The following is a 16,971-nucleotide window of genomic DNA, read 5'->3' on the forward strand; positions in this document are numbered from 1 at the left end:
TGGTACCTGCCCCTGGAAGCAACGTCAGCACAATAACTGTTTGTCTGGAGCTTCGTGAAATGGGTTTCCATGGCCAAGCAGCCGACACAAACCTAAGATCACCATGCACAATGCCAAACGTAAGCTGGAGTGGTGTAAAGCTTGCTGCCATTAGACTCTGCGCAGTGGAAATGCGTTCTCTGGAGTGATGAAACACGCTCCACCATCTGGCAGTCCAACAGACAAATCTGGGTTTGGCGGATGCTGGGAGAACGCTACCTGCCCCAATGCATAGTGCCAACTGTAAAGTTTGGTGGAGGAAGAATAATGATCTGGGGTTGTTTTTCATGGTTCGGGCTAGGCCCCTTAGTTCCAGTGAAGGGAAATCTTAATGCTACAGCATACAATGACATTCCAGACAATTGTGCTTCCAACTTTTTTCATAATTTATTCCGTTCAAGGATTGCGTCCATTCCGAGACTGTGTGGGTTCGGTTCAGATCAAACCTAAGAATAGAATACTGGGGACGAAATGAAAGTGTCACTAATTGCTGTAAGCTAAATGTTGCAATGAAAAATTGAAGGCTGCCTGATCAGCAAGAATTAACAGATTGACCAACCCTTTGTTACAGCCACCTCTGTTATGTAGTCGTTACAAATATACGGGCAATGCTCTTCTTCTTGTAGTTGTTGACACCATTTATGTTTGAGTGTTCGCAAAGTCCGTGAACATTATGTACAAAATCATCTGACTCGCGGACTCTCCATGCCTGCGTCATCAGTGTTACTTCCTTAAAACACGTGACGTCCACACTTAAACCCATCCGACAATTGTAGTGAGGACCAGGCAGACGCCTTCGTGTGTGTGTGCGACCCACTGACCCCTGCAGTCTCAGATCAAACAGAAGTCAGTCAGGGTGGTGCGAGTGCTCTCCATCAGAAAGTCTTTATTTTAACACAGGTCAGGAAATAGCATGCAGTCATACATACTAGGCTAATCACAAAGTACCCCTTCTTACATAGACTACCTTGAGAACACAAATATTGCCTGCCCCCCAGCCAACCCCACACCCCCTCAGTCTCTGGTTGACTCTTCATAGACCAGCGCAGCATCCAGGGGCGGAGTCTTCATGTTGTAGCATCCTATGGCCGCCTTACTTACCACTGGACACAAGTCCTGCTCACACCACCTGTAACACACATATTTACTGCTAGAACTATTAGCCTACAAGTAGTAAGGACTAGGGCAGGGCTCTCCAACCCTGTTCCTGGATAACTACAGTCCTGTAGGTTTTCGCTCCAACCCTAATCTAGCTCACCCGATTCTAATAATTAGCTGGAGTGAAAACCTAGAGGGTAGCTTTCCAGGGGACGGATGTGTGTTTACCGCAAAGCAGCATAGGCATCAGAGTGAGAGGCTCCCTCCCATGAGGCGTGGTCAATGAGCAGAGCCCCTGAAACACACACACACACACACAGATGGGGTCACAATGCATCCTCAGGACAAGCCAACTCTGGCAATGGTTAACTGAGAAAGGTGACGGGCAATACAGTAAGTGCTACTCCTGTTATGCAATGTTCAGTCAAAAATTGAATTGTATTTGTCACATGCCGAAAACAACAGGTGTAAACTTTACCGTGAAATGCTTGCTTACAGGACCTTCCCAATGATGTAGAGTAAAAAATATAAAATAAAAAGTGTGTAGTACCCATATAAATGCGTGCCAAACTGTATGCCAGGTCTCGTGCTGCCAGCTCCATAAAGCTAGGTGGTGTGAGAGCAGCGGCCTGCAGGAACTCTCTCAGACCAGAGAGAGCGCTGTCTACTGATCTCACAGCCACAGACAGGGAGGGGAGGGAGGCTGCTGCTAGCAGGGACTGGGGGATGAGTGGGAGGGAGAGACACAGATAGAGGGATAAAGTCAGAATTTGTATAGCAATCAACAGAGGTTGTAGGGTCTTTTTCATTTTTTAATAGTAACAGTCTTTCATGCCTGCCATTCAATGTTGGTTCAAGGAGGATGATGCTAGATAAAGGCTGTGGAAACTAACTAAATATCCCAAATGTGATCTTAATTGTCTACGTCTATCAACAAAAACTAAGCTCAGTAAAAATATATACAGTACCAGTCAAAAGTTTGGATACACCTACTCATTCAAGAGTTTCTTTATTTTTACTATTTCCTACATAGAATAATAGTGAAGACATCAAAACTATGAAATAACACATATGGAATCATGTAGTAACCAAAAAAAGTGTTAAACAAATCAAAATCTATTTTATATTTGTGATTATTCGAAGTAGCCACCCTTTGCCTTGATGACAGCTTTGCACACTCTTGGCATTCTCTCAACCAGCTTTATGAGGTTGTCACCTGGAATGCATTTCAGTTAACAGGTGTGCCTTGTAAAAAGTTAATTTGTGGAATTTCTTTCCTTTGTAATGCGTTTGAGCCAATCAGTTGTTGTGACAAGTTAGGGGTGGTATACAGAAGATAGCCCTATTTTGGTAAAAGACCAAGTCCATATTATGATAAGAACAGCTCAAATAAGCAAAGAGAAATGACAGTCCATCATTAATTTAAGACATGAAGGTCAGTTAATCGGGAGAATGTCAAGAACTTTGAAAGTTTCTTCAAGTGCAGTCCATAAAAACCATCAAGCGCTATGATGAAACTGGCTCTCATGAGGACCACCACAGGAAAGGAAGACCCAGAGTTACCTCTGCTGCAGAGGATAAGTTCATTAGAGTTACCAACTTCAGAAATTGCAGCCCAAATAAATGCTTCAGAGTTCAAATATCAGACACAACATCAACTGTTCAGAGGAGACTGCGTGAATCGGGTCTTCATGATCAAATTGCTGCAAATAAAACACTTCTAAAGGACACCAGTAAGAAGAAGAGACTTTCTTGGACCAAGAAACACAAGCAATGGACATTAGACCAGTTGAAATCTGTCCTTTGGTCTGATGAGTCCACATTTGAGATTTTTGGTTCCAACCGCCGTGTCTTTGTGAGACGCAGAGTAGGTGAACGGATGATCTCCGCATGTGTGGTTCCCACCATGAAGCATGGAGGAGGTGGTGTGGGGGTGCTTTGATGGTGACACTGTTTGTAATTTATTTAGAATTCAATGCACAATTAACCAGCATGGCTACTACAGCATTCTGCAGCGATACGCCATCCCATCTGGTTTGTGCTTAGTGGGACTATCATTTGTTTTTCAACTGGACAATGACCCAACAAACCTCCAGGCTGTGTAAGGGCTATTTGATCAATAAGGAGAGTGATGGTGTGCTGCATCAGATGACCTGGCCTCCACAATCACCCAACCTCCACCCAATTGAGATGGTTTGGGATTAGTTGGACCGCTCCCAGCTGTGCCCTGGACACCATTTGTGAATTGATCGCCCCCCATCTAGCCTCAGAGTTTGTTCTGTTAGGTGACCTAAACTGGGATATGCTTAACACCCCGCCAGTCCTACAATCTAAGCTAGATGCCCTCAATCTCACACAAATCATCAAGGAACCCACCAGGTACAACCCTAACTCTGTAAACAAGGGCACCCTCATAGACGTCATCCTGACCAACTGGCCCTCCAAATACACCTCCGCTGTCTTCAACCAGGATCTCAGCGATCACTGCCTCATTGCCTGTATCCGCTACGGAGCCGCAGTCAAACGACCACCCCTCATCACTGTCAAACGCTCCCTAAAACACTTCTGTGAGCAGGCCTTTCTAATCGACCTGGCCCGGGTATCCTGGAAGGACATTGACCTCATCCCGTCAGTTGAGGATGCCTGGTCATTCTTTAAAAGTAACTTCCTTACCATTTTAGATAAGCATGCTCCGTTCAAAAAATGCAGAACTAAGAACAGATACAGTCCTTGGTTCACCCCAGACCTGACTGCCCTCGACCAGCACAAAAACATCCTGTGGCGGACTGCAATAGCATCGAATAGTCCCCGGGATATGCAACTGTTCAGGGAAGTCTGGAACCAATACACGCAGTCAGTCAGGAAAGCTAAGGCCAGCTTCTTCAGGCAGAAGTTTGCATCCTGTAGCTCCAACTCCAAAAAGTTCTGGGACACTGTGAAGTCCATGGAGAACAAGAGCACCTCCTCCCAGCTGCCCACTGCACTGAGGCTAGGTAACACGGTCACCACCGATAAATCCATGATTATCGAAAACTTCAATAAGCATTTCTCAACGGCTGGCCATGCCTTCCGCCTGGCTACTCCAACCTCGGCCAACAGCTCCGCCCCCGGCAGCTCCTCGCCCAAGCCTCTCCAGGTTCTCCTTTACCCAAATCCAGATAGCAGATGTTCTGAAAGAGCTGCAAAACCTGGACCCGTACAAATCAGCTGGGCTTGACAATCTGGACCCCCTATTTCTGAAACTTTCCGCCGCCATTGTCGCAACCCCTATTACCAGCCTGTTCAACCTCTCTTTCATATCGTCTGAGATCCCCAAGGATTGGAAAGCTGCCGCAGTCATCCCCCTCCTCAAAGGGGAGACACCCTGGACCCAAACTGTTACAGACCTATATCCATCCTGCCCTGCCTATCTAAGGTCTTCGAAAGCCAAGTCAACAAACAGGTCACTGACCATCTCGAATCCCACCGTACCTTCTCCGCTGTGCAATCTGGTTTCCGAGCCGGTCACGGGTGCACCTCAGCAACACTCAAGGTACTAAACGATATCATAACCGCCATCGATAAAAGAGTACTGTGCAGCCGTCTTCATTGACCTTGCCAAGGCTTTCGACTCTGTCAATCACCATATTCTTATCGGCATACTCAGTAGCCTCGGTTTTTCGGATGACTGCCTTGCCTGGTTCACCAATTACTTTGCAGACAGAGTTCAGTGTGTCAAATCGGAGGGCATGCTGTCCGGTCCTCTGGCAGTCTCTATGGGGGTGCCACAAGGTTCAATTCTCGGGCTGACTCTTTTCTCTGTATATATCAATGACGTTGCTCTTGCTGCGGGCGATTCCCTGATCCACCTCTACGCAGACGACACCATTCTATATACTTTCGGCCCGTCATTGGACACTGTGCTATCTAACCTCCAAACAAGCTTCAATGCCATACAACACTCCTTCCGTGGCCTCCAACTGCTCTTAAAACGCTAGTAAAACCAAATGCATGCTTTTCAACCGATCGCTGCCTGCACCCGCATGCCCGACTAGCATCACCACCCTGGATGGTTCCGACCTTGAATATGTGGACATCTATAAGTACCTAGGTGTCTGGCTAGACTGCAAACTCTCCTTCCAGACTCATATCAAACATCTCCAATCGAAAATCAAATCAAGAGTCGGCTTTCTATTCCGTAACAAAGCCTCCTTCACTCACGCCGCCAAGCTTACCCTAGTAAAACTGACTATCCTACCGATCCTCGACTTCGGCGATGTCATCTACAAAATTGCTTCCAACACTCTACTCAGCAAACTGGATGCAGTCTATCACAGTGCCATCCGTTTTGTCACTAAAGCACCTTATACCACCCACCACTGCGACCTGTATGCTCTGGTCGGCTGGCCCTCGTTACATATTCGTCGCCAGACCCACTGGCTCCAGGTCATCTACAAGTCCATGCTAGGTAAAGCTCCGCCTTATCTCAGCTCACTGGTCACGATGGCAACACCCATCCGTAGCACGCGCTCCAGCAGGTGCATCTCACTGATCATCCCTAAAGCCAACACCTCATTTGGCCGCCTTTCATTCCAGTACTCTGCTGCCTGTGACTGGAACGAATTGCAAAAATCGCTGAAGTTGGAGACTTTTATCTCCCTCACCAACTTCAAACATCAGCTATCTGAGCAGCTAACCGATCACTGCTGCTGTACATAGTCTATTGGTAAATAGCCCACCCATTTTCACCTACCTCATCCCCATACTGTTTTTATTTATTTACTTGCTCTTTTGCACACCAATATCTCTACCTGTACATGACCATCTGATCATTTATCACTCCAGTGTTAATCTGCAAAATTGTAATTATTCGCCTACCTCCTCATGCCTTTTGCACACATTGTATATAGACTCCCCCCTTTGTTTTCTACTGTGTTATTGACTTGTTAATTGTTTATTCCATGTGTAACTCTGTGTTGTCTGCTCACACTGCTATGCTTTATCTTGGCCAGGTCGCAGTTGCAAATGAGAACTTGTTCTCAACTGGCCTACCTGGTTAAATAAAGGTGAAAAAAATAAATAAATAAATACATAAAATAAAAAAGAGTGGAAAAGCAGCCAACAAGTGCTCAGCATATGTGGGAAATCCTTCAAGATGATTAGAAAAGCAGTCCAGGTGAAGCTGGTTGAGAGAATGCCAAGAGTGTGCAAAGCTGACAAAGGCAAAGGGTGGCTATTTTGAAGAATCTCAAAAATAAAATATATTTTGATTTGTTTAACATTTTTTTGGTTACTACATGATTCCATATGTGTTATGTCGTAGTTTTGATGTCTTCACTATTAGTCTACAATGTAGAAAATCGGGGAAAAAATGCTGGAAAATGTTGTCGTACACGTCGATCCAGAGCATCCCAAACATACTCAATGGGTGTCATGTCTGGTAATTATGCAGGCCATGCTGAAAATGAGGTGATGGTAGTGGATGAATGGCACAACAATGGGCCTCAGGATCTCGTCACGGTATCTCTGTGCATTCAAATGACCATCAATAAAATGCAATTGTGATCGTTGTCCGTAGTTTATGAATGCCCATACCATACTCCCACCATGGGGCGCACTGTTCACAATGTTGACATCAGCAAACCGCTTGCCCTCACAACGCCATACACGCTGTCTGCCCGTTACAGTTGAAGCCACAATTAATCCATGAAGAGCACACTTCTCCAGCGTGCCAGGGGCCATCGAAGGTGAGCATTTGCCCACTGAAGTAGGTTATGACGCCGAACTGCAATCAGGTCAAGACCCTGGTGAGGACGACGTACACGCAGATGAGCTTCCCTGAGACGGTTTCTTTAGTTGTGCAAACTCAGTTTCATTAGCTGTCCGGGTGGCTGGTCTCAGACGATCCCGCAAGTGAAGAAGTCAGATGTGGAGGTCCTGGGCTGGCGTGGTTACAAATTCTTGGAAACAACGTTGGAGGCAGCTTATGGTAGAGAATTCTTATGAACATTCAATTCTCTGGCAACAGCTCTGGTGGACATTCCTGCAGTCAGCATGCCAATTGCACGCTCCCTCAAAACTTGAGACATCTGTGGCATTGTGTTGTGTGACAAAACTGTACATTTTAGAGTGGCCTTTTATTGTCCCCAGCACAAAGTGCACCTGTGTAATGATCATGCTGTTTAACCAGCTTCTTTATATGCCACACGTCAGGTGGATGGATTATCTTGGCAAAAGAGAAATGCTCACTAACAGGGATGTAAACAACATTTTCGAGAAATAAGCTTTGTGTGACTATGGAACATTTCTCAGATATTTAATTTCAGTTCATGAAACATGGGACCAAGACTTCACATGCTGTGTTTATATTTTGGTTCAGTGTAATTAGAATAATAAAAAAATCCCCATAAAAAACTGTCAGTTTAAGGTAGAGATATTATTGTTGTTGCATTGGATGCGTCTCAATCCTCCACTTCCACCGATGTCGTACTTCAGCATGTGCTGTGAAAGGTAACAGAGCTAGAGCAGTCAGACCATGAGACATCCCACAAATCTCACAAAATGGTCTGTTACGTCCCAACAGTTTGGGCTACACACTAACATGTTGGTGGTTCTGCTCTAGGATGTCTACAGGCCTGAAGGTCCCCAGTACCAGTTGGGAAAAATGAATGGAAGTATATATGGAGACTGTTTAGTGCCAAAAATAAATGGTTCAATACATGTTTCCAGATCTTTCTTATATCTCTCAGATATAGGACAGACACTTCAGAACAAACTTCCTTTTGACATCTGTTATTCCATGTAGTGAATCTGTTATTCAATGCTTTTGTATGGGCTAACAGCAGTAAGGCCAAATACAAATGTTCGTCATATAATTATAATTTTTTTATACTTCAGTAGGTCTTAAAATTCAAAATCAAATAGCTAAATGATCCTTGGTATGACCTTCTTAAAACAATTCCATATAGCTTAGACCTTCTTAAAACAACCCCCGGCTTAGACAAGGCTTAGTCAGTAGAGGGTTAAGGGACCCTGACCTGAGTGTGTGTGAAGTAGGCCTGCAGTACGAGGCCTGAGCTCCGAGAGACGCAGCGCAGAACATCAAGAGACAGAACATTAGTGGTCCCCTCCCAGATACTCAACACCTAGAAATAGAGAGTGAGAGAGAAGAGGTACTGTCAGGGCTGGATTACCGAATAGGAGCGAAGGGCATGTGACCTGGGCAGGGCTCTAAAATGAGCACTGTGCGACTAGGAAAAATATTGAAATTATAAGGCTACGCTGTACCGTTGTTAACGAGTGTATGAGAGGAAAAAGTGTGCAGATTTGATAGCGTCATGGTTGCACCATGACTACAGTGAAAACAGTTTGCTTGTAGCCCAACCAGGTGAAAAGATCTGACCCATATTACCTGCATTGCCGGGACCGCATTTTACATTCATAAACCATGTTGTGGGCAGTTCAAAAACTATTTGTACGTGGTTAACCATTTGTTTACACTTTGTTGAGTCAGGTTATCTCAAAGGGTTAGCTAGCTAACAACCTGGTAACTTTACCAGTATATCCAAACATTTTGGGGCACAGAAAGAAAAGAAAAGGGATAGCTTCTTTAGTTGATCAATGAGCATAGCAATGAATGAATGACAGGTCTCTTGTATGTCATCATCATCATAAACCTGACTTTTTTAAAGAGACAGTGTACAATTTTCTATGTACTCCATATCATTAGGAAAACAGTGCTTCTACACAATGTAGACACGTAATATTCCACAAATGACTTTAATTTCAATGACAGGTATTCGTATCTACATCTTAGCTTAACTAATGTCTTTATAGTGTTAAATATTAGTTTATCAGGCACAACATGTGCTTCAAAAGTAGACTGAATTCATATAATTCCAATATAGTCTATCTCAATCAATTATTTTAAATCGTATTTTCTGGGGCTCCTACATTTTATGTGGTGAGCACCAATTGGGAGCACCAGTGCTACCAATGAAACATTTTAATTTAGAGCCCTGGCCCTGGGGCCCCCGACTTCCATGGGGCCCCCAAACAAAAATATGTTTTTTGGGGGGTTGGTTGTGTATGATAGAAACATGTGTAGAGTTGCAGGAAATTCACTTTCAAACTGCACAATTTTCTCTCAGCCTCAGGGCACAAGGTGAACAATGGCATGAGATGAGCTATAAAACAACAGCGTTTTTCTCTCTGACCCATGGCAAAAAGTGTTGAATTGCAGAAAATTTGCACCCTGGAGGTCGGGGCCCCAAATGCAGTAGTCTGGCCCTGGGTACTGTTGCACTATAACTATTGCCACTGTTGTTGTTGAGTAACAGACTGAAAGTAACAAACTACTTCATCCATTAACAGCAACATAACTTTACTCCATTACGTAACACAAAGTAAGTCTGTGTACATCATGTGACTACCTACCTGAGCATCTCTGAGCATTGCAGGTAGTCCCGTGTCCTCGATGTAGCCCTGCCCTCCGAAACTCTCCAGCCCCTCGGAAATCACGGCAACCGCCTGAGACACACAGGGATGGCACACACACGCACACACCCTGCATCACCTCACACACATGTCTAATGCCTTTCCTGACCTGTTCACCAGACGTGCTACCTGTCCCAGACCTATTATTTGACCATGCTGGTCATTTATGAACATTTGAACATCTTGGCCATGTTCTGTTATAATCTCCACCCGGCACAGCCAGAAGAGGAATGGCCACCCCACATAGCCTGGTTCCTCTCTAGGTTTCTTCCTAGGTTTGGCCTTTCTAGGGAGTTTTTCCTAGCCACCGTGCTTCAACACCTGCATTGCTTGCTGTTTGGGGTTTTAGGCTGGGTTTCTGTACAGCACTTTGAGATATCAGCTGATGTACGAAGGGCTATATAAATACATTTGATTTGATTTATACAACGACAAAAATTATTAAATACACACACCAGTTTTCCACTGCCATCTGCCAGTATTAACCGATGTCAATGTTCTGATTTCTGGTGTAATGTTATTGGCTACCTGCTTGTTGACAAAAACAGAGTGTGTGTGTGTGTACCTGTTTGCCAGTGTAGAGTTTAGCCACAGGTGTGAGCAGGCGAAGGAGGTGAGTCTCCAGCTGAGAGGCGTGGCCTGTCTCCTCTCGGCCAATCAGACGACAGACCTCCATCACCAGCAGGAACGCTCCTCGAGTCTCCACCTATAGGAGGAAGGTATTGAGGGGAGGGAGGGAAGAAGAGAGAAAGAGGGCTGAGGTGTGTGAAGACAAGTGGTAGGTTTAGGGGTTATAGTAGGGTATTCTATTTTACAACTTTATTTTCAGCTGACCTCCATCCTAGCAAGGGTCTGCATGTGAAGGGGATGGTCTCTTAGGAGCTTCCCAAAGGTAGAGCGACGTGTGGCGTAGTCACGAGCCAGCTGGAGTACCCTGCACACACACACACCATCAATACACACTCTTGACCGCCAGTACGGCAGTGGGTAGTAGTGAATAAATGTCCTACCTCCTCATACCAGCCACAGCAGACACGCTGTTATGGATACGAGTCACAGTCAGCATGTTGGCTATACACGCCACACCTCTCCCCTCTTCTGACAGCTGAGAAAGAAGGGAGGAATGTTAGTGTGTGTGTGTGTGAGAGAGAGAGAGAGAGAGAGAGAGGGAGAGAGAGATTGAGAGAGAATCTGACCCTGTGAGCAGGCAGGGCGTCCAGCAGCAGCTCGGCAGTGGGCATCTGTCTGGTTCCCAGTTTGTCCTTCAGTCTTTGGACTTCGATGCCCTGTACCATCCCCTGCTCATCACGCACTGCAGCATAGAACATAGACAGACCTCTACTACCCTGACACACGCACGCACGCACGCACACACACACACACACACACACACACACACACACACACACACACACACACACACACACACACACACACACACACACACACACACACACACACACACACACACACACACACACACACACACACACACACACACACACCAGTTAGGAGGAGGAAGACAGACATGTGTGTGTGTGGGGGGGGGTTTGAGGGGTCAGATAATCAGGCGTGAGGAGGTCAAGTAAGAGGTGAGGGGTCAAGGATCTGGTGTTAGTATGAGCGGAAGAGTAAGGAGTAAAGAATTGAAAAAATGAGGACTGATGAACATTGAGTGGTACCGATGTGGTCTGTCCGTCTACGTCTGTGACCCTGGCCAGTGTGAGAGTCATGTCTGCATCTGTAGCCGAGGTGAACCACTTGAAACCTGACAGTCTGTATGTACCATCACTCTGAGGCAACGCTACGGTCTCTGTACCATTGCCTAGACACACACACGTGCACACACACACACACAAGTATCATTATCATCAGTTGTCATGGAACCTATCATCATCTAATACAGTGTATGTAACCAACCAGAGAGAATACAGACACACTGACCTACGTCAGATCCGCCCCTGCGTTCAGTCATCCACTGTCCAGACGTCCAGAAGTGCTCAGGGTCACGAGAGGTCAGGCGGCTGAAGGCGTCCGCTACTGGCCAAGACACACCCAGAGACTAGGCATGCACACACAGACACGCAGACAAGTTCATGAATCAGAATATCACAAGTTGTAGTGGTTTTGTGTTTGTAACACAAATCAACAATTCCAACATGAGCAGTGATAACCATTAAAGTTAATTCAGACAGACAGACAGACACACACAAACAAACATACACACACCTGTATAACCTTGGCAGCTCCATCAGTCATAGCCAGAGGACAGGTGTAGAGACCAGAGGAGGGAGAGTACAGATACAGCTTACACATCTGGTACACACGACTGGAACACACACACACACACACTTTATATTAGTACTAAACTCAGCAAAAAAAGAAAAGTTCCTTTTTCAGGACCCTGTCTTTCAAAGATAATTTGTAAAATCCAAATAACTTCACATATCTTCAATGTAAAGGATTTAAACACTGTTTCCCATGCTTGTTCAACAAACCATAAACAATTAATGAACATTTACCTGGGGAACGGTTGTTAAGACACTAACAGATTACAGACGGTAGGCAATTAAGGTCACAGTTATGAAAACATAGGACACTAAAGAGGCCTTTCTACTGACTCTGAAAAACACCAAAAGAAAGATGCCCAGGGTCCCTGCTCATCTGTGTGAACGTGCCTTAGGCATGCTGCAAGGAGGCATGAGGACTGCAGATGTGGCCAGGGCAATAAATTGCAAAGTCCGTATTGTGAGACGCCTAACAAGGTGCTACAGGGAGACAGGACAGGCAGATGACCGTCCTCGCAGTGGCAGACCACGTGTAACAACACCTGCACAGGATCGGTACATCCGAATGTCACACCTGCGGGACAGGTACAGGATGACAACAACAACTGCCCGAGTTACACCAGGAACGCACAATCCCTCCATCAGTGCTCAGACTGTCCGCAATAGGGTGAGAGAGGCTGGACTGAGGGCTTGTAGGCCTGTTGTAAGGCAGGTCCTCACCAGACATCACCGGCAACAACGTCGCCTATGGGCACAAACACACCATTGCTGACCAGACAGGACTGGCAAAAAGTGCTCTTCACTGACGAGTCACGGTTTTGTCTCACCAGGGGTGATGGTCGGATTTGCGTTTATCATCGAAGGAATGAGCGTTACACCAAGGCCTATACGCTGGAGCGGGATCGATTTGGATTTGGAGGTGGAGGGTCCGTCATGGTCTGGGGCGGTGTGTCACAGCATCATCGGACTGAGCTTGCTGTCATTGCAGGTAATCTCAATGCTGTGCGTTACAGGGAAGACATCCTCATCCCTCATGTGGTACCCTTCCTGCAGGCTCATTCTGACATGACCCTCCAGCATGACAAAGGCACAAGCCACAGTGCTCATTCTGTGTGTGATTTCCTGCAAGACAGGAATGTCAGTGTTCTGCCATGGCCAGTGAAGAGCCCGGATCTCAATCCCATTGAGCATGTCTGGGATCGGATGGTGAGGGCTAGGGCAATTCCCCCCAGAAATGTTCGGGAACTTGCAGGTGCCTTGGTGGAAGAGTGGGGTAACATCTCACAGCAAGAACTGGCAAATCTGGTGCAGTCCATGAGGAGGAGATGCACTGCAGTACTTAATGCAGCTGGTGGCAACACCAGATACTGTAACTTTTTATTTTTATTTTGACCCATCCCCCTTTGTTCAGGGACACATTATTAAATTTCTGTTAGTCACAAGTCTGTGGAACTTGTTCAGTTTATGTCTCAGTTGTTGAATCTTGTTATGTTCATACAAATATTTACACATGTTAAGTTTGCTGAAAATAAATGCAGTTGACAGTGAGAGGACGTTTATTTTTTTGCTGAGTTTATATTTAACCTTAGCTGACACATAATATTGGTGTATGAAATTCTAATAATGTCAAGTCACAAAATGCCAATGAGTTGTTTCTGAGATTACTGTCACTTGTGATGTTTTTATGTTCGCTGTGTGTTTGTCAGGTTAGTGTATATGTATAGGGTTTAGGTAAGGATTCATTGTGTGTTTGTCAGGTTAGTGTTTATGTATTAGGGTTTAGGTAAGGATTCAGTGTGTATGGGTCAGGTGTGTGTGTGTCTACCACCTCCACTCCCCGTAGCTCCTCTCGTATCCGATGGCAACCAGCCCTTCCTGTGCTGATAGGTCCTTCATACGTTTCCAGGCAGGGGAAGTGACAATGCGGTCAACACGGCAACCCCAGGGGTCATAGGTCACCAACCGAGGGGGTGTGACCTCACACTCCCGACCCCACCCATCCACCTCGCGTACCAATCGCTCCCCAAACACACGCAGGTCAGAATACACTGCCTGGGAACACACACACCATCATCATCGTCAGTGACTAACAGATAAAGCATCATCGTCATAGTTTCAATCCATTCTCAAACATTATGTTACACACAGTACACACACACCTCACTGGGCAGGTGTCTCCTCAGGTATCCCTGTAGCAGAGCGTCCTCCAGGAAGGGGTTCTTCAGCATTGGCCTCTCCTGGAAGAACCCTCCAATCCCAGCCCGGAAGAAGTCTGCCTGCCCCTCTGCTCCGGGGACATCTTGGGGAGGCCGAACCAGGACCTTCTGAACCATGCTCACAGAACTGCTGCATGACAGCAGCCGATACAATCCGGTACACACCCGGTAACTGTGTCTAGTGACCTGTCGGTTCACAGCCATCATCCAGGAGCTCAGATGTCAGGCCACTGGCCTGAATATGATACAATGTAAACTGATTTTTTCAAAAGAACAGCTGCATTTCTTTAGTTACATTTAAAGGCCTACTTCTTGATTTGAAAAATAACAAACACCAGCCGTCACTTCTATAAAGCTACCTAGACATTATAAGGGACATTCAACAAGAATCAATTGATTTTTTTATATATATATCTATATAATTAATTTCAATTATCATAAATACCTGTAAATATCAGTGGGCCTTTAATAAGAAATCACACGTATTTGCGGTAGGAAATATTATGGACTGCAGCTTTAATAATAGTCTACAAAAACGAATGAATGAAATTAACAGTAAACACCTCATGTCATGTGTGGTCAAAAATTATTTCAACATTTAGTTTAGTAATTCGAATTTAAAAAAGCTAAAAAAAAAAAACATTATGCAATGCCAACGTGTGACTCAAAAGTGTGTCAAAGTTCAGGCACTGTAGCAACGGAGCAATCTTTGCTGCACGGTAGTCTACCAATGGTTGTCAAACGTTTACAAAATATGTGGTTAGAAAAGCTTGAAGGAAAACGAATAAATATGCCTTACTTAACAATCCCTTCTGCAATTTTGTTTTTACACACCGTTCAGGCTTCAACGAATCCCCTTCTACTTTTCTTCAAAATAAAGGAGCAACCTCTGGTCTCGTTAATAGTCTATCAACCTTCAAAATAAAAGTCTGGAACATCAAACTAGACAGCTGCTTTTCAGAAGATATACAAAGCTTCTACAATGAAATAAATGACAACCCTATAGTAAAGATCTAAAACTCTCAGTTGAAAAACATCATATTCAGTGCAATACAAAGAATAACCACAAACCAATAACCATGCATGCATGTGTGACCAACTCAGTGGCCTTGTGGCTAGTGTCTACCCTGAGATTGGAAGGTTGTGTGCTTGATCCCTGGCCGAGTCAAACCAAAAACTGTTAAAATGCGAAAAATTTGATACCCCCGAATTTATTAAAAAAATGTTTTAAATGTAAGGCCCTGTGATAGACCAGTGTCCTGGGAGTGTACTTGTACATCAATCTGCCTTACACTATCGGAACAGGAGATAGGCTCCTGCCCTATGAGCTTACTATGCATGTGTGGTACATTATGTTGAATCCTGTGTGATATTTGTAGTAGATTTACCAACTAACCATGCATGTGTGGTACATAATCACCGCCTGGTACGGAAACTGCTCCGCTCACAACCGTAAGGCTCTCCAGAGGGTAGTGAGGTCTGCACAACGCATCACTGGGGGCAAACTACCTGCCCTTCAGGACATCTACACCACCCGATGTCACAGGAAGGCCATAAAGATCATCAAGGACAACAATCACCCGAGCCACTGCCTGTTCACCCCGCTATCATTCAGAAGGCGAGGTCAGTACAGGTACATCAAAGCAGGGACCGAGAGACTGAAAAACAGCTTCTATTTCAAGGCCATCAGATTGTTAAACAGCCACCACTAACATTGAGTGGCTGCTTCCAACACACTGACTCAACTCCAGCCACTTTAATAATGGGAATTGATGTAAAATATATCACTAGCCACTTTAAACAATGCTACTTAATATAATGTTTACATACCCTACATTACTCATCTCATATGTACAGTGCCTTGCGAAAGTATTCGGCCACCTTGAACTTTGCGACCTTTTGCCACATTTCAGGCTTCAAACATAAAGATATAAAACTGTATTTTTTTGTGAAGAATCAACAACAAGTGGGACACAATCATGAAGTGGAACGACATTTATTGGATATTTCAAACTTTTTTAACAAATCAAAAACTGAAAAATTGGGCATGCAAAATTATTCAGCCCCCTTAAGTTAATACTTTGTAGCGCCACCTTTTGCTGCGATTACAGCTGTAAGTCGCTTGGGGTATGTCTCTATCAGTTTTGCACATCGAGAGACTGAAATTTTTTCCCATTCCTCCCATTGGCTCCATCCATCTTCCCATCAATTTTAACCATCTTCCCTGTCCCTGCTGAAGAAAAGCAGGCCCAAGCCATGATGCTGCCACCACCATGTTTGACAGTGGGGATGGTGTGTTCAGGGTGATGAGCTGTGTTGCTTTTACGTCAAACATAACGTTTTGCATTGTTGCCAAAAAGTTCAATTTTGGTTTCATCTGACCAGAGCACCTTCTTCCACATGTTTGGTGTGTCTCCCAGGTTGCTTGTGGCAAACTTTAAACAACACTTTTTATGGATATCTTTAAGAAATGGCTTTCTTCTTGCCACTCTTCCATAAAGGCCAGATTTGTGCAATATACGACTGATTGTTGTCCTATGGACAGAGTCTCCCACCTCAGCTGTAGATCTCTGCAGTTCATCCAGAGTGATCATGGGCCTCTTGGCTGCATCTCTGATCAGTCTTCTCCTTGTATGAGCTGAAAGTTTAGAGGGACGGCCAGGTCTTGGTAGATTTGCAGTGGTCTGATACTCCTTCCATTTCAATATTATCGCTTGCACAGTGCTCCTTGGGATGTTTAAAGCTTGGGAAATCTTTTTGTATCCAAATCCGTCTTTAAACTTCTTCACAACAGTATCTCGGACCTGCCTGGTGTGTTCCTTGTTCTTCATGATGCTCTCTGCGCTTTTAACGGA

At 45.0% G+C, this 16,971-nt stretch overlaps 1 protein-coding gene across 3 annotated transcripts; it reads right to left on the bottom strand.

The window, feature by feature from the left end:
• Positions 1 to 896: 896 nt before the first annotated feature.
• LOC112263943 (acyl-CoA dehydrogenase family member 11) lies at positions 897 to 15,035 on the bottom strand. 3 transcript variants are annotated; one of them, XM_042331516.1, is made up of 16 exons: positions 14,916 to 14,987; positions 14,562 to 14,643; positions 14,060 to 14,351; positions 13,729 to 13,952; positions 11,842 to 11,941; positions 11,557 to 11,674; positions 11,295 to 11,437; positions 10,809 to 10,958; positions 10,623 to 10,717; positions 10,447 to 10,546; positions 10,178 to 10,318; positions 9,553 to 9,645; positions 8,154 to 8,261; positions 1,688 to 1,856; positions 1,366 to 1,432; positions 897 to 1,168 (listed from the first exon to the last, which is right to left on the bottom strand). In XM_042331516.1, the coding sequence occupies exons 3-16, from the start codon at positions 14,321 to 14,323 to the stop codon at positions 1,054 to 1,056; spliced, it is 1,887 nt and encodes a 628-aa protein (XP_042187450.1). In that variant the 5' UTR covers positions 14,324 to 14,351; positions 14,562 to 14,643; positions 14,916 to 14,987; the 3' UTR covers positions 897 to 1,053. The 3 variants fall into 3 exon arrangements, with proteins under 3 accessions (XP_042187450.1, XP_042187451.1, XP_042187449.1); XM_042331517.1 differs by lacking the exon at positions 14,562 to 14,643 and having other exon boundaries at positions 14,951 to 15,035; XM_042331515.1 differs by lacking the exon at positions 14,562 to 14,643 and having other exon boundaries at positions 14,916 to 15,019.
• Positions 15,036 to 16,971: the final 1,936 nt, after the last annotated feature.

This window comes from Oncorhynchus tshawytscha, linkage group LG12 (genome assembly GCF_018296145.1).
Source record: "Oncorhynchus tshawytscha isolate Ot180627B linkage group LG12, Otsh_v2.0, whole genome shotgun sequence".
Lineage (NCBI taxonomy): Eukaryota > Metazoa > Chordata > Actinopteri > Salmoniformes > Salmonidae > Oncorhynchus > Oncorhynchus tshawytscha.